General features: G+C 41.4%; 2 protein-coding genes across 12 annotated transcripts in view; one reads left to right on the top strand and one right to left on the bottom strand.

Moving 5' to 3' along the window:
• The window catches only part of Tbce (tubulin folding cofactor E), a 37,194-nt gene extending 30,879 nt beyond the window's left edge, over positions 1-6,315 (top strand). For 5 of the 8 annotated variants that reach the window (XM_027409426.2, XM_027409420.2, XM_027409421.2 and 2 more), the window contains 5 exons: positions 602-755; positions 2,719-2,787; positions 3,784-3,843; positions 5,816-5,907; positions 6,096-6,315. In XM_027409426.2, the coding sequence (XP_027265227.1) occupies positions 602-755; positions 2,719-2,787; positions 3,784-3,843; positions 5,816-5,907; positions 6,096-6,188 (468 nt within the window). In that variant the 3' untranslated portion in view covers positions 6,189-6,315. Of the gene's footprint in view, positions 1-601; positions 769-2,718; positions 2,788-3,783; positions 3,844-5,815 lie in introns of those variants that run through there. The other 3 variants (XM_027409423.2, XR_003484128.2, XR_003484129.2) reach the window with 3 other exon arrangements.
• Positions 5,087-17,914, bottom strand: part of B3galnt2 (beta-1,3-N-acetylgalactosaminyltransferase 2) — a 35,357-nt gene continuing 22,529 nt past the window's right edge. The window contains exons 6-12 of one of the 4 annotated variants that reach the window (XM_027409427.2): positions 17,745-17,855; positions 13,662-13,740; positions 12,987-13,170; positions 10,039-10,164; positions 9,310-9,469; positions 8,834-8,890; positions 5,087-7,371 (exon numbers count right to left, since the gene is read on the bottom strand). In XM_027409427.2, coding sequence (XP_027265228.1) covers positions 7,231-7,371; positions 8,834-8,890; positions 9,310-9,469; positions 10,039-10,164; positions 12,987-13,170; positions 13,662-13,740; positions 17,745-17,855 — 858 coding nt within the window. In that variant the 3' untranslated portion in view covers positions 5,087-7,230. The other 3 variants (XM_027409431.2, XM_027409430.2, XM_027409432.2) reach the window with 3 other exon arrangements.

The raw sequence follows: 17,914 nt of genomic DNA, 5'->3' as shown, positions 1-17,914 counted from the left end.
ATGGCTCAGTGGTTAAGAGCATTTGTTGTTCTTACAGAGGACCCACAACCCACATAATGAATAACAGCATCTATAACTCCAGTTCCCAGGGGTCTAATGCCCTCTTCTTGCCTCCTCAGATACCACAGGCATACTACAGTGCAATATATAAATTCAGCAAAAATATTCACAAAGCTAATCTTTTTTAAAAAGAAAATTTCAAAAAACTGGAATTTAAAGAATTAAATTACATGTATTTGTTTGTGGGGAGAGAGGGTCATATGTACCAGAGGTCATATGAAGATCAGAAGACAACTTGGCAGGTTTGTTTTCCACTTTTACCATGTGGATCTCAGGAATTAAACAAGGGTCATTAGGCTCTGCAGCAAGTGCTTCAACTGTTGGCCATCTTGCTGGTCCTGGATATTTTGTAAAAGAATGCAAATTCTTGAGGATACAAGTTTGTTTCAGGGTTATATAAGGACTGGCCTTGCTTGAATTAAAATTTACCTTGAAATTTGTTTTTGAGATGAGAGTCTCTAGCCCCGGCTGCCTTTGAACTCCATGCAGTTCTGCATTAGCTGTCTTTAAGATGATGCATTTCTGTTTCACATCAACACAGATTCTTCCAGAGGAAAGGCGTGGAGCTGAGCTTGATTACCAAAAAACCTTTGGAAATGAATGGAAAAGGGCTGGTGGACATCCGGATCCAGACAAAAACAGGCCAAATGCAGAGTTTCTGTCAGCCCATCCTAGATACCAGCTTCTCTGCTGCAGTACGTCCAGGTAGCCCGTGGGGACTCCAGCTGGAACAGGGCCCTGATGTGGTAGTTCAGGAAGGCTCAGTGTGTTGTCTTTTCTGCTTTGGGGGCTATCTGTTCCCTTTTTGAAGGGGCTGTGGGCATTTTTCTGGCATCACATCAGTGAGTTGAAAACAGACAGTAAATTGGAAGTATTCCCCAGAGACCCTCAGTTTCTGGTTGTGGGTAGCCCTTTTGCAAAAGTTGGTGCTACTCCAGGTCATCTCAAGTGCTGGTGTTTTTTAATGCTCCTAGCATGGCAAGTTCACACATAAACTGTATTATTCTTCCCAAGTCCCATCCTGAGGTCTTGTCCTGTGTTGTTTGGTACTTGGTGTTTACAGTGTGCCTTTAGCACACTAGCTAGCTAGGCCTCAGGCTTTGAAGCACAGGATTGGGCATTATGTCCCAATGTACTTTGTTTTGACTTTGTCATTTCATCATTTCATGGTTCACTTTTAGGCCATTTTTCTTTTCACATTTCCAATGCAAGCAGCTCACTGCATAAATGCTTCAACTGGAATATTATCTCAGGAAGACAAATTGCCTGTGGGAATTGCTTTCAAATTACTCCATTAGCTGGCTGTTCTAGGTGAATTCTGAGTCACTTGAGGATGTGTGTGTGTGGTGTGTGTGTGTGTGTGGTGTGTGTGTGTGTGTGTGGTGTGTGTGTGTGTGATGTGTGTGTGAGTGTGTGTGTGGTGTGTGGTGTGTGTATGTGTGTGTGTGTGTATGTGTGTGTGTGTGTGTGTGTGTGTGTGTGTGTGTGTGTGTGTGTCTGTATGTGTGTGTGTGTGTGTGTGTGTGGTGTCCCTAGCCCCGGATACAAATTTGAAATACAAATTTCAAACTTGTATCCTCCAATTTCCTGGCTGTTCTAGGTGAATTCTGAGTCACTTGAGGGCGGGGAAGGGAAGGTTCTAAGCAGCTGGCAGGTGCATGTAGTTCAGCTTCTTAATGGCATGTGTATACAAAGAAACCAATACCACTTGACCAAGGGCAGCAGGGAACGACAGTAGTTCAGCCTTTCCTGCAGTTTCATTTACCTTTAGTTCACCTAAGCCCAAACATTAAATGGAGAATTCCAGAAATCGAAAACTCATTGTTTAATTGCATACCATTCTGAGCAGTGCAGTGTACAAGACTGCCCCTGTCTAGCATTCCATGCCGCATGTGCTGCCTGCCCTGAGTCACTCAGTGACTCAGCATACAGACTACCAAGGTGTCACAGTACTTGTGACAAGTGTTGCGACTTGAAAATACTCCAAACACAGATGAATCCAGTGCCATGATTCTTAAAATCCAAAGAGAAGCTGTGAAACAGACTTACTAAAGCATGAAAGGAAAGATGTTCTGAAAGAACAGGTTCACATAACTTCCATCACAGCACCTTGGTGTGGTTGTTAGCTTCATATAGTGTCTAATGTATGATCATAAGTATGCGTTACTTTAAAGACATAGAAATAGGGCTTATTTAATGTTATTCGGGTTCACATATCCACTGAGGTCTTAGGGTGTGACTCCACGGATAAGGGAAGCTGCTGCCTGTGTTGCAGGTGCAGGAACTGGTCTGTAGCAGGACTAAACACTTGACTGGCTAAAACCTGATGGGGTCCTATGACTTCTGTCCAGATCATACCTAGTTTCTCTCAGGATCCTAAGGAAAGGGCATTTTCAAAACTGAAACCAAGTTAAAAGTTCAAAGGTTTTGAAAGTATGGAGCATACAGTCACAGAGATGATCTTCCTTGGGAGTGTCTATTGTTTCTCTCTCCTAATCACCCATAGCAGTTTTGTAGGAGGCGGCTAATCCAAATGTAATTGATCAGTGATACTGGGTTGATCCTGAGAGGCGCTTTGGATCTCAACACTAACATTGTTTCTCTACTGTGGCCTCTAGCTTATTGTTCATCCCTTTTTATTTCTTCTTAAACAAACAGAATATGGTGCACCTGAAGATGAGGAACTCAAACCACAGCAGCCATTCATGCTCAAAAATCAGCTACTATGTAAGTATCCATTCATATACCTGCTTTGTACTGGGGTCTTGGGAGTGAAGTACATGGTGATGATTTGCTTGATAGGGAAGAATTAAGTTTCTCTTGGGGCAGTGGTTCTCAACCTTCCTAATGTTGCAACCCATTAGTACAGTTCCTCACATTATGGTGACTCCCAACCATAAAATTATTTCATTGCTACTTCATAACTGTAATTTTGCTACTGGTATGAATCATAATGTTAGTACCTGTTTTGTGGTGGTTTCAGGCAACCCCTGTCAAAGGATAGTTCAAGACAATCCCCCCCCCACACACACACCCAATTGAGAACCACTGTCTTAGTGAGTAATGATCTCAGACTCACCCAGTTTGTGTTAGGCATTCAACCACTTCCATGCTTCAGACTCTGAATAGCCTTCTAGGCGTAGGACAGAGAAAAGTAGTGAATCATGCTGTAATGTGCAATTCTGTGCTGTGTATTACATACTGAACCTAGCTAAACTGTCAGGAAGCAGTATGGAGGGAAAGAAAAGGTGATAGAATGGTAGGTTAGCTGTTTGAGATATGATCTTGTTATATAAATCCAAGCTGCCTTGTACTCATTCTCCTCTATAGCCTCCCCAGTTCTGGGACAATGATATCTTTTTGACTTTTTGCTTTTTGTTTTGAGACATCTCATAGCTGGCATGTATTATCTAGGCTGGATTTGAATTTGTGACAAACCTACAACCGCCTTTCAAAATGGATTATAGCCTGGAATTACAGGTGTGCACCATCACACCTAGCTTCATGGAAATATTAATAGAAAATTTTAACATCATTAAGACCTGTTTATGAGCAATGAGCCAAGTTGTGTTAAACTGCTGTATTATCTTGGCCTGCACGTTTTTACTTATTGGAGGTCTTGTGTATACAAAATATGTGCTCTACCTCAGAGACAGTCCCAGTTCTACATGCTGTAAATACCTGCTATGGTGGTTATTAATTTGTTTCCCTTTTTCCTTAAAGCACTGAAGATCAAATGCTCAAACCAACATGAACAGAAAGTATTAGAAAAGCAGTTGCCAGGTAAGAGCACACCTGTCTCTGCTGTCCAAGTACCTGTAAAGCACTGGCTTAGCGTAGAGCTAGGTGGAATGTTAGCTTTTAGTTTCTATAGACCTCAGAACTTAAGATGATTTCATTAGTGCTTAATCTAAAACATAACAAAGTTCCAGTCTCCGGTATGCCATCAGCTTATCCGGAAAACGGTTTTACTAAAAATTTGTGCGCTCCCGTGCCTTTGGTGATGGGTTTCTTTTTGTTTTGAGACAGGGTCTTATTGTGTCACTATGGCTGCCTTGAGCTCAGAAACCTGCCTCCCAAGTGCTTGGGTAAAGGCATTTGCCACCACACCTGTGCCATGTGATAGTGTGTCCAGCTACAGGTGTGAGGACTTGAATGCTTGTTCCCTTAAAGGAATTACTTCCCATGCCTATATATTTAAGCTCCCAGACTAATTTGTTTCCGGCTTTTCTGAGTTGATTTCCTAATCATGAGGAGTCAGTGCTTTTAAACAACTTGGGGAGAAATTTTTTTTTTTTTTCAAAATCCTTTGTAAAACATTTGTACTACTAGAACTGAGTTAATATTAGGAAAATAAGTGCTTTTGGATAAATATAATTGACCTTAGGCTTGCACTCGAAGAATCAGCCTATTTTTTTTTTTTTTTTTTTTAGCATGACACAATTCTGTGAATTCTCAAGATTGACTTGAGCCAAAGCTAAATGCTGGTGGGTTAGATTTAAAGCCAGGGGTACTTGAAGAAATGGAAACATGACTCTGACTGATTCCAGTAAATATATTTCCCTGTTTGCCTACCAGTGCAGTGAATTCATTAATTTTACATCTCTGTTCATCAGACAAAACAAGTTTGCCCAGGATACTTCTCATGGAAGGCTAGTTGCAATCAAGAGTATTTTCCTGAATAACTATCCATTTAGAGCCAGTTTCTCTCTTTTTAAATTACTGTGGCATGTAATGACAAATTACCAGTGTACATTATTTTTTTTTTCTTGTTGCTCACAAAAATACACAACCTAAGCAATGTAAGGATGTTAATATCAGGAAAGTCACTGGTGGGAATGTTGCAGTAGTCACATCATTTCCATATCATGGAAGCAAAGTTATGCTGACAGTTCAACCTGCTTTTTCCCTTTCCCGTCCTTATTCAGTCTGGGACCCAGCCTAATCCTCTAGACACAGCAAATTAGATCAGGCACATTCAGGGTAGTATGGCTGTCGCAGTGGGTCACAAACAAGAAGAGGCTAGTTTTATTCTAAAATAGAGAAGATTTATTATCACAAGTTGCATAAAAACACAGCTTTTATAAAAAACAATTCTTATAGAAAAGTAATTGACTACATTGTGATATTTGTGGGACCACCACACTATTGCTGTACTTTCAGCTAAAGCTTCAGAGAAACTAATATTCTTAATCAAAATATCCGCTATGTACCACAACCTGTCTTTGGAAAGAAGTTCCTAGTGTGTTCTGAATAAATCAGAGCATTTGTTTTTCTGAGTTACCTTCCCATACCTGGTCATATGTGTGCACATCCTGATGGTGACTGGATGCTCGTGCTGGGAGGGACCTCATCAACCACTTAAATCTGTACTTTCTTCTGGAGGGAAAAATAAGGCTGAGAGGTGTCCTCAAGGCCCCACTCATGGGATCTTCAGCAACCCATTAGGAAGTTATCACAAAGGCTTATATTTTTCCTCCTCAGTGAGATGATTATTTCTGGTTACTCAGACTGAGGAAGAAATAGTAAGTGCTACTGAAATGGTATGACACATCTCTGTCAAGACCACTTGGGTCAAACATTGGCTCCATTTCCCAGTTTGCCAAAAGAATCAACTGGTTGAATGATTTAAGCCTTCATCACTTAGTATCTTAGGTAAACCAATGCTAAGAAAGGACAGATCATGCTGTCTCACCTGAGTGTTTCTACACACAGTCATCATTTGAGAGAAATGGATTTTCCTTTTCTTTGATAGATTCCATGACAGTTCAAAAGGTAAAGGGACTGCTGTCACGTCTTCTCAAAGTTCCTGTGTCAGAACTTCTGTTGTCCTATGAAAGTCCCAAGGTAAGTTGCTAGGCAAAAACACAAAACTAAGCTAAGCTTAGTTCTCCACAGTACCATGAGCCATACGTACCAGATTCTAAATGGAGGCAGCATTTTGACTTCTCAAGCTACCTGACATTGGAGGGCAGCATGTATAACATGCATCATTAGATCTGTCTTACTCACTCGACACTTTGTTCTAATTTTAGATGCCAGGCAGAGAAATTGAGCTAGAAAATGACCTACAGTCATTACAGTTTTATTCTGTGGAGAATGGAGATTGTCTACTAGTGCGATGGTAACAATCCAACTGGAATGTTGTACACACCAGAAACAAAAACTTCACCTTCACAAAGGATGTATGTTTTGTTGGGAAAGGACCATTTGGTTGTATATTAATAGAATAATAAAGGCTTTGATTACTAGTGACTTTTCTGCTTGTGTTTTCACAGCTTACTGCTTACTGCATTCCATTATGTGAAAATGTAAATATGAAGTAGAAACAATAGTCTAGATATGAGTAGAGTTAACATCTGCTGTGGACTGCTTAACTATTTGAAAAAGTTTACTGTAGTGATTTGGTTGGTCATTCTGAGAAATGTCCCTTAAACTGGGGAAACACATCTTTTCTACTCTGTACAATATACTTTCCCCTACATTATACCTACATGGAACCTATCTTCCACATATTACCACCTCCTTAAGCTTAGGTTAACAGCAGGCAAGGCAGAGTACCTTCCCTACTTCCCTGTGACACTGAACCCTGAGGTGTTTATATTTTTACTCATACTCACAAAAACAGTTTAGTGAGCGTGCTGAGACATTCATGATTTACATTAAATGGTAAAAGAAACATGGTACTTATGTAAATAAACATCTTTAAATGCAAGATCCCAAACTTAAGGTTACAGCATTTCCTTTTCAAGGCCAGTTTGCCCATGTCAGAGATCCACAAACTGGTATTTCCAGCAACCTACACTTTGGTATGTGTGGCCCCAGCGCCACACAGCATCTTTGTAGGTTCTTTCTGGCCTAATTAAGCTATACAGAGCTATTTTATAATTCTGATTGAGATTCAAATGGAGTTATTACAACTTTTTAAATTTGGCCATGTTTAACCAAAAATGATAATGATGAATTACTAATTAGTTACAGTCATCAGGAGTTAGTTAGGAATATTTTTTATAAAATAATTTGGTATTAAATAATCTTCCAATCTATAAATAAAAACTTATGCTACAGTATCAGCTGATTAAGATCTGTGCAAACACTGGTAATATACTGCTTATAGCTCAATACCAGCCACAGGGTCTCCTCAGACTTACAGTCCCTGGTCTTTGGGGATTACAGCACTTTTGCTTCACACTGACAAGGATCCCCACACAATTCCTTCAGTTCCCACAGTCTGCTCAGCTCTTGTGGTGAGTATTGCGGAGAAGACAGCATGCCTGTCTCACAGGTTTTCTCACACAGCCACAGGGTGTCCTGTTGAAATGAAATGAAAGACAGAATAAGGAAACAATACATGTGGGACAGACACTTCAATGTACTCTACCAAGCTAGGCCAACTCATGAGATTTGGGGATGGGGATGGCTCCCAATTAGAGTTGGTCGTAAAGCAGTGGCAGCAGTGCTGACAGGAAGCCTGCAACTCTGTAAATCACTTCATTTAAGTATCAAATGCTGTAAGAGCAACGTTGAATAATTCTTCCCGTCACTATACTGTAAGAACAGATGTCCAAGACTCCTGACCTGAGTCCCAAGTACCAATCTGCTCATATATGAAGAAACACATTGAATCTGAGAACACAAATAAATCCTGGCTAAAATCTGAAAATAGGATTCCTTCCCCCCCCCCCCAGTACAGGGTTTCTCTGTGTAACAGCCCTAAAACTCACAAGGATCTACCTACCTCTGCTTCCCATGTGCTAGGATTAAAGGTATGCACCACCATTGCCCAGCCCTGAAAACCTTTTAAAACCATGACAATTCTGATGGGCCTAGGGGCTGCTGGAACCAGCATGTGTCTAGAGGGTATTTGGTGATCCCTATCTCTCAAAAACACATCTAGAATGAGGGGCTTACAGTGGCAGCAGAGTGGGCCTGATGCCTTGGTACAATGGAAGAGAACAAAGCTTTCTGTCCAAGAGGCTCTTCTGCTTCAGAAGGCCCGAGTCAACAATGTAAAGTATTTAAAAATAACAGTACCCCATAGGACAGGACAAAGTGAACATCCTCTGTATGACTGTTACAGTCCAGAGACATAATAACACACCGACAAGCTCCATAAACAGCCTTTGGAAACTACAGGTCACAATGCTCAGATTCACTGAGAGGATGGAAAGTGTGATGCAGCACCAGGACTCAGACTGAGCTGACTGGGTATGTATTCCTGTTCCCAAGTGAGAGAGTGTGGATGTGTGGCTCTAAATGGCAGGCACTGCATGTCCTGTTCTCTGTATCTTTTACAGCCAATGTAAAAGGTACAAGAATCCAGAAGTCAGTACAAGTAAGGCAAAAAAGCCTGTTCCTCCTGCCCCCAAGTTTCCTACCTTCAGTTTTGGTCTTTGCATAAACATTTTCACCTCTGGCTCCTTACAAATAAAATACCGGGAAAAGTTTGCTGTCAGAGGAGTTGAGAGGTCTCACTGTCATGGACCAGAAACTCAAGTCAATGGATTTTAACTGTAAAACTGTAAGGAATTTCTGATGAAATCTAAAGACCTAATTCCTTTTTGTGGGTAAGGAACTTTCATTCATAGCATTTCCTTTCGGTTTAAACTTAGACAACTGTTCTGAAGAATAATGACGTACAGTGTTGCAACTTCAGAGCACAGGGGGATGCCTGAAGGCTTTCATTTCTTATGCCTAGAGTTGGATGCACAATATGTAAGTTCACTTGCATACCTCCAAGAGCCCTGAAGCCAACACCCCTGTACCCACTTACCTGGTGTCTTTTAGGTCCTATGGCTGCCATCCAAATGCCCATGCTGACATCTTCACCCTACTCATGGTCAAATGTAAACTTTTTAATGTTTTTGTAACGACAAGGCCATATGTAGATTAAGCCAAACAGATGTACAAGAGCAAGCTACAGATGGGAGACAGGGAGCACACAGATCTAATAACTGGGCACGCTTGGTCCCTATAGCCAGGTCAGGAGGAAGAACGCACTTCTTTAGCTTTTTTCTTATAGCAGAAGTGTTTATATTCCTCCAGAGAATACACTTTACAAACGAAGACTAAAAGCAGTATAAACAGGCTCGAATATAGGAACAGACATCATGGCTTGAGTCTGAGAGGTGGCAGGAACACATCCCTGACCTTTAGAGAGTGATTCCTGCAAAGAAAGGACAACCGTGGTAAGCTGGCTCTGCTTCAGGGACATCTCAGGACATTGGACTGGATGAGTAATTTTGTTACCTGATAGGTCTTCAACCTTCCGGAGTTGCCTGCCAGCCAGTCAACAATATCCTTGGAGATCACGTACCCTGACCCACATGCAAAAGCAGGGTAGGCTGGGCTGGGGTATTCCAGCTCCTGCCACTTTCCAGTTCTGTCCACTGCCCAATTCAACCTGAAACTGAGATGTTACAAAGGTGATGACTGGCCACATCCATCTACTAGATTCCTTTGATCATTATGAAGGGACGAGCTTGTAGAGCAGTGAAAAAATTCTTGCATCTAAGGAAAAGAATTATTTACCGAATGGTACTTTATACAGATTAGTTAAGTAAGCTCTCAGTTCCCTAATGGAAGCTAAGAGAAGCTCACCCTGTGTTTCAGTACATATTCAAACGAAACCAAACCCACCAAATCACTAATCTTGCAGTGTTGCTGAAGTAGCAAAGACAATAATGGCTATGGAGATATGTCTTATATGATTATAACAAAAGCCACACAATAGCTTCAGAGGACCATGCATTTCTAAAACCACATCTTTGACTCTTGGCTAATAAGCCTGAGATTTTTCAATAGAATTACCACCCTGCCCCTGCCAAATTACCTCTGATTATAATGACAGCAAACTAATCCAACATAGTTAAGAAAGTTCACAACATTTTCCTTGTGGAAAAATAACTTGCAAATTTCATTCTAAATTAATTACACTTAGGTATGCTGAAAGTCAATGGCTGTCCATGGTTCACTTACTTTCCCCACCAAAAGTTAGGCCCATCTAGATTCTTCTGAGCAATTCTATTGAACACAGCTTCTAAGTCTATGTAACAGTCATCATCTGTCTTCAGCAGCAAACTGAAGCTGGTGGTTTCCACAGTCCTGTTGACAGAAAAAGGGATATGCAAGTAAGCACAACCCTGGAAGAGCACACACTATGCCTGTATAGCTGTGCACCCAGAGAACACTATCACTGTGGCCATCAACTCTGGTTGGTAATGGGGGTTCTCACCTGACCAAATGGTATGATAGAGAAGAATGAGTCCCAGTCATTCTCCATGTCAGCTGCCAGACCTACCTGTCATCTATACCCTGTCCCATGTGTGCCTAGTTATAAAGTCCTAGATCATGTATTAGGCCTGAAGCTCTCACTGAGAATACCATAGAACAAGGTGTGTTATGAAATGGGCCAGGTGAGGTGGGAAGCAAAGAGGTGGAGCTCTGGGTCAGCCAAGAGATACTAAGTGAGACTGTCTCAAAACTTTTAAAACAAACAAAAAAAATAGACATATCATGGGTTAAAACATGACTTATAACATGCAAACATATTTTTCTTTGGAACCAATTTCCAGCATTTAAATTACAATAAACAACCTCTGGAAGAACAGGAGGGTTACTTACTTCATTTCTCTAGACACCAAAACTTCATGGCCTCAAACAGGGCAAAACCAGCTCCCTACCTCACTGCTGGTCCCTGCGCATCTGTTCTTCAACATTCCAATCCCAGTTCCCTTTCCCCCCTTTCCTCACCCTCCTGTAACTGTTCCTCAGAAAGGGTAAGGCCTCCCCTAGGAAGTCTACTAAGTCTGTCACATCATCTTGTTGAGGCAGGCCAAGGCACCTTTCCTCCCACACACCCCTGCATCTAGGCTGGGCAAGGTATCTCTCCATATAGAATGGGCTGCACTAAGTCAGTTTGTGCATTAGTGTTAGATCTGCACATCTGTTCCAAGTATAGACTTGTCACGGGACCAGCCAGAACTTACTATATTGTCCAAGCTGGCCTCTAACTCACAAAATCCACCTGCCTCTGCCTTTGGAATAGTGGGACTAAAAGTCCCATCCACCAAGCTCAGCCTTTTAAGTTATTTTTAACAGCCTAACATACATACAGTATTTGCCAATCAAAAATAAGCTTTTGTTATAAAGACATTTAGATCACTGGTGATTCTACTCAGGAAATAAAGCCAAATAATTAAGCACTGATTCCTCCCTTCCATCCCCAATGTTTCCTTCCTTCACACAACACATGCTGAAAAACAGGGTGGAGGGTGATGTGGGCTGTGAGGAGGCAGGCCTGAAAATAGCCCTGATGAGGTGAGGAAAACAGAAAACAATGGGAGAAGTATGTTAAGAACAGGACAGGGAAAACAAAAGGATTTGTTAGAAATTCTAGTGCTCCTACCCCATCTAAGTCCTGACTTCCCTCCTTGAACTCCTCATGCTGGCCTCATCTATACTTGGAACTCTGAGGGACAAGCCTTTGTTTTTGTTTTTTTGCTTTGCTAGCAGGGTTTCTCTGTGTAGCCCTGGAACTTGATAAATAGACCAGCTTGGCCTCAAACTCAAGAGATCCACCTGCCTTTGCCTCCCAAGTTCTGGGATTAAAGTTGCACCACCACCACCACCCAACTGTGACAGGCTCCCAATATATTGCTGTCTAAATGCAGTCCTGGTATTCCAGACGTCTCTGACTTCTACCCACAGAGGACCCCAAAATGACAACAATTAGCCCCAGTCTATAGATCATGACTCTAAAAACCATATCCAAAGTGCCCTTGTAAACTTCCCACCTGAGAAGGAAGTGAAGAAAGAGATCTGGTAGGCCTTTCCAAGAAAAAAGCCCTTGATAAGTATTCAAAAGATAAGGCAAAGTTGTAAAATCCCAGGTCAGGCAAGGGTGAGACAGACAACTCCAGGGAGTTAGTACCTCGGTCCTGTGAGAGCAAGGTGCACTTCTGCAAGTCAGCACAGCCACAATAACACCAGCTTTGCATGTTAAAAATTCTAACATACTGTCACAAATGCAGAATACAACCAAGATTTAAGAGTCTAGAAGTTAGGAGAGTTAATTTCATTGAGCATATGTAAAAGTTTGTAAAGCAGACAAGTATTTGTTGGTTTTTAGAACCTTGCCATGTTGTGAAAGCTGGCCTTAAACTTAGACTCAAAGGAGCCTTCCGTCTCAGCCTCTGTGCAGCTGGGACAAAATTCATGCACCACAGCATCTATCCGAATGCAAGGAGTTTGGAAGTTGATGGAGTAGAGACTGGATATTTAAAGATGGATATTTAGTTGAGCAGAATTCAGATTAGTAACTTAGTCTGACTGTAACTGGAATTGGAGTGGCTAGGTAGGCACAAAACTAAAAAAGGACCCTTTCCAGACTCACTGATTTCATACAAAGCTAGGTGAGACACAGTGTGTGGGAATGACTCCAAAGGAATTAATTTTTGTTTTGTTGGTTTTGACCACTTAATGCCATTCACACTGTGGATTTATCTGATCATCCAAATAAGAAAGCAACAACACATTAGAAGATGTCTTTAAAGGAACCAGGAGGTGCTGAAGAATTGGCTCAGCAGTCAGGACTAAGTACCGCTCTTCCAGAGGACCCACCCATTTGGTTCCTGGTACCCATATAGGGCAGCTCACAAGTGCTTATAAACTCATTTCCAGAGATCTAATGCCTTCTGGCCACCAAAGGCACACACACTCACAAAGCAGACAGACAGACACATCCACATGAGTAATTTTTAAAAAACCTTAAAATTAAAAAGATATTGTTTTTAAAGAATCTGTGATATATCAGGTCACACCCCAGATGACCAGTCTTTTAAATTTTGAAAACTCAATGGTTTAATGTTTCTACATCAAAATAACAACAAAGCAAATTTTAGCTACCCAAAATCTGCACAACCTACCATCTATAAAAGTTCAGTAATTTTGCAGGAACATTCCTGTAAGTATCCACAACATCTACGAAGACAATGTCGTCATAGATGCTGCTCTCCTCCTGCAGTAAGGCATCTTCTACTCGCAGATCCTGTATGTGGTCTGAAAGTCTCTGGGGCCTCGAATGAAGGCTTCGTAACAGTGCATCTCCTTCTGAAAAGGAAAAGCTGACTGCTGGAGAAAACAGTACTGCATGCTCAGGATCCAGATGCAGTGGAGCACATGTTCATTAGGATCTTCAGGTGGTATAGAGTTACAGCTCAGTGAAGCCTACGTGTGATACGACATTAGAGATATTATCTTACATGGGCACCACAGTGTTCCCTGCAGCACTGTTTGCTATGCTGGGAAACAACAAAACTGGAACCAATAGAAGAGTCCAACTCTGCTTTACTTGAATAACAGAATACAATACCTTAAAAAGTAAGCTTTTGGGTTTTGTTTTGGAGACAGGTTGTTGCAACAAAGCCCAGAATGGCTTTGAAGTCAGAATTTTCCTACAGCCTCTTAAGTGTTAGCACTTCATGCATACAACTTTGTACCCAGCTCAATAAGGAATTTTCAACTTGAAAAGATGACCTTTCTCAGCATATTATAAAACAAGGTTAGCTACACTGAGTTTGCTTTTGCATTAGACAACTTACCCTGAACAGTGTAGATAAAGCCACCTGCAACTCCCTCCACGCCTTCCATGAATTCATGAGGCAGTGTCCCTTCCCCAGCCTGAAAGGAGTCAGAACAGAAGTGCTCAGGCATTTCATGACTAACAGTGGATGTACTACAATACAGAGCTGAATCAGCAGATGCCCAAGGTGCCTGCCCTACAGCAGATACTGACGTCATGGATTTTTATTCATTCTTTTTACTTTCTTTTTTTTTGGGGGGGGGGATTCAAGACAGTTTCTTTGTGTACCCTTGGCTGTCCTCAAACTCACAGAGATATGCCTGCCTCTGCCTCCTGAGTGCTGTGATCAAAGGCATGTGCCACCACCACCTGGCCTACTTTATTTCTTTATTTTTACTTCATGTGCATAGATATTTTGTATGTGTGTATGTCTGTTTAACACCTGAACCTGCATGCAGTGCAGTACCATCAGCGGTCAGAAGAGAGCATTAGACCACGAGGCAGGAACCACTATGTAGGTGCTGGGACCCAAGTGTAGGAGTGTAGGTCCCTGGAATAGTGTGGGAGATTGAGTTAAGACCACCCCCCTCTCCCATATTTGAATATTTGGTTCCCAGTTGGTGGGACTGTTTGTAAAGGGTTAGGAGGTGTGGTCTTGTTGGAGGAGATCTGTTACTGGGGTGGGCTTTGAAGTTTCAAAAGGCCATTCACAGTTAGCTTATGGATCAAGATGGAAGCTCTCAACTACTGTTTCAGCACCAAACCAGCCTGCCTGCCCACTGCCAGACTCCACAGCACAGTGGTCATGGACTCTGACCACCGGGAACCATGAGCCTTTCTTTTATAAGATGCCTTGGTCTTGCCTTATCATGGCAACAGAAAAATGAAGATAAGTAGCCAGCACTCTTAACCACTAAGACATCTTTCCAGCCCTTATGCCATGGATTTAAAGCATCAAGATGACTCTGGCCCAGTGCTCAAAATTCCAATTTAGATATAAATGTTCTTATAGTTATAACCACAATAGTATTTATCACTTTAAAAACATTAAAGAATTACCACTTTTTTCTCACAAAAAAAATTCTCATGAATTTGATAAGCTCTTAGTGCATCTTAGGACCATGCAGAGAAAAGCTTCTTTAAGTCACCATCTGTTCCCAGATGGGCAAGGTGGTGCACAACTTTAATCCCAGTACTTGGGAGGCAGAGGCAGGTGGATTTGGATTTGAATTCAAGGCCAGCCTGATCTACAGAAGTTCCAGGATAGCTAGGGTACACATAGAAACTCTGTTTTCAGAAACCAGGCAAACAAAAAACATTATCTGTTCCCAACAAAATCAGATGGAGACTAATTTCTTACTGCTGTTGGAAGACCTAGAACTTAACTGTCGACAACAGTCCTGCCTCTAAAGATTAGAGGCACTTTTCATCAGTATGTTGTGCTCCAACATGTCTACCTTCCAGAGCTCTTCCCTAGCTGCTAGGGCTGAAGCTAACTGTCTAAAGCAGTCATCAGTACTTCCACTGTATTTCTGGTATGGACTCCTCTTGTCAGGACACTGTCACTTTAAGCAGATCTCAGTAGAGAAGGCCTCTACACAGCACCATTTTAAGGCCACTAAAGAGTATTTGGAGGTCACCAAGAATAACATGTATCAATTTAAAATACAGTTTGTAGCTGATTTAGATTTCAACTCTGGTTCCATAATTGTGGTATACTTTTTTTTCTTGCTGCAAACTGCATGAGGCTTCATCGAGCTAACATGGGTCTTTCACCCACCAGCCATGGCGGATGGCTAGCAAAGACAGCTTGAAGGGGCTACATGGAGATCTTGTAGGGCAGTGTAAGGGGAGTGTCTAGGGGCACGCACAGGCTCAGGATTGGTGTGCCTCCAGGCTTGGAGGGCTTGCCCTGTGTTGATTGGCCAACTGGTTGTTATGGCCCATAGGCCCTCCCAGGGTGGTTGCTATGCTCTGCGTGTCATTGCTGTGTGCTTGTCTGTAAAGCACACCCAGAGCCGTAAAGCATATGTGGTATACTTTTTAAATTTTTTTTAAACTGCAATATGTTATTTATTTTGGTTTGTTTAGAACTCAACAATATTCTAATATTCATTGTGTTCTTGTTTGATTCTGTTGTTGTGATAAACATTCCGACCAAAAGCAGCTTCCATGAGGAAAAGGTTTATTGGCTTATACTTTGAGGGAAGTTCATAGCAGAAATTAAAGCATGCACTTAAGAGGCAGGCCTGCTAACTAATCCATGCAGCATTACCTATAACCAGGAAATTCGGTCACAGTCAAAGGAATACAGCAGACATCAGAGAGGAATGCTGCTGGATGGGTCACGCACATCTTTTCTATACAGCCCGGGAACACCTATCCAGAGAACTGTGCCACTCACAGTGGAATGGGCCCTCTTTATCAATGAACAATCAAGATAGTCCCCCACAGGCCACATCCTTTCTCAGATGACTCCAGGCTGTACCAATGACAGTTAAAGCTAACTAGGATTCCTTTATTAACTTTCTCAAAGGTCGCAGCCTAGCTGTAAATTTTTCTGACATCATTACTGACAAGGAGCAGACTTGGTGAAATCTCTTCTGGCTAAGGGGGCTTGCCATGTCCCCCTTTCTTCTTCGGTTACCTGAATATTTAAGCTGTCTCTCACCCTCCACAGCTAGTTTTCCTTCAGAGCAGATCATTTGTCTTTAGATTTTTAACCAAGTCTTCAACTTACAAGGAAACTTATTTCTTTAGTATAACAAGTCAAAGACTACAGAATTTTGGTATATCCTAGATTTCTTTATGTTTCACAAACAGAAAGTAGCATATTAAAGGCACTTGTCCTGAAAATAATAAAAGAAAAAATTATGATCACTTCCATAAAATTCTCTATCTTAAATAATGGATAAAATACTGTATATGGCCAACAAGGCTGATATAAGTACATGTGACTTTGTGGGTCCATTTGTTTCATATATTTTCTTTCGTTTAAACACTTTAAAATTACATTTATTTATTTATTTGTGGGTATGTCTATTGAATTGAGGCCATCAGGCTCCACATCCCACACTTTTACCTTCTAAGGCACCCTGCCATTCCTTGACTTACCTTCTCCCTGACTATGGATGTGATGGAATAACATGCCTGCCTTTCAGTGGGTGTCCAAGAAATGCTTTCTGAATATGTAATAACTCACATGACACTCATTTCAAAACCAGGAATTATTTCATCAAGAGATTATTGAACTTCTGCCTTTAAATGTCAAGTGTCTTCCTATTCATTAGACTAAGTACCAAGGGGGAATTGGGAAGTTGTTTGCAACACCACCACAGCACACCTCTTGCTTATTAAGTCTGTCTATACCTTTGCTATGCTATGTTTGAGAAATTTACTAACCTAGATTTGCTTTAAATCTGAGGAAATCTTTACTAAATGAGAAATATAATGAGAAATTCCAGAGTTGCTTCAAAATAAAACAAAAGCAAGTACTCTCTCGCTCTTTCTCTCCCTTTAAAGACAGCATGATGCTATCAATGTTGCCCAGGCTAACCCTGAACTCTGGGCTAAAGCAATCTTCTAGCTTTAGCTTGACATGGAGCTGGGACTCCAGGCACAGGACATTGTGCTCAGCTCCATAGTTTGGTATATTAACTAACATTTTTCTATCAAGGTAAGAGAGCCAACTATAGAAGAAGTGTTTCTTTTCTTCCCTTCTTATTCTGTAGCTAGCTGGTCTCAAGTTCAGGACAATCCTGATATTTCAGTGTCCTGAGTGCTGACAACACAGGTATAAACTACTATACTCAGCTATGAACAGATGTTTCTAAAAAATGCTCACTAAAAAACTTTCAAGAAATAAAATGCCATACTTTAAAATGTACCAATCTTAAGGCAAAATTACATTATCATTAATATTGGAGTTACAGGATCATGCAGCTGCTCATCCTCACTATGGTGAAGTGACTCAGTGATACTTTCTACTGTGTATGTTCAAAACCACTGTTCGACACTGCCTTCGATAAAAGTGAATTCTAAAGTGTTTATGCATATAAGACAGTTGTTTCTAACCAACCCAAACAAACAAAGGACAGCTTACTGTAATGACTCTGAGAACACCCCCTCCATCATTCACTGTCACTCTGTGTAGGTTTCTGGACACGAGGCCATGGAGATCTTGGCTTTCCCACACGATTGTACCTTCAAAGCTCTTTAGGGGGGAAATGATAGTGGATCAATTTGTTTATTCTTGCCACTTAGGTTCTGAGT

Source organism: Cricetulus griseus, chromosome 3, assembly GCF_003668045.3.
Source record: "Cricetulus griseus strain 17A/GY chromosome 3, alternate assembly CriGri-PICRH-1.0, whole genome shotgun sequence".
Taxonomy (NCBI): domain Eukaryota; kingdom Metazoa; phylum Chordata; class Mammalia; order Rodentia; family Cricetidae; genus Cricetulus; species Cricetulus griseus.
This window is presented reverse-complemented; position numbering and strand designations above follow the sequence as displayed.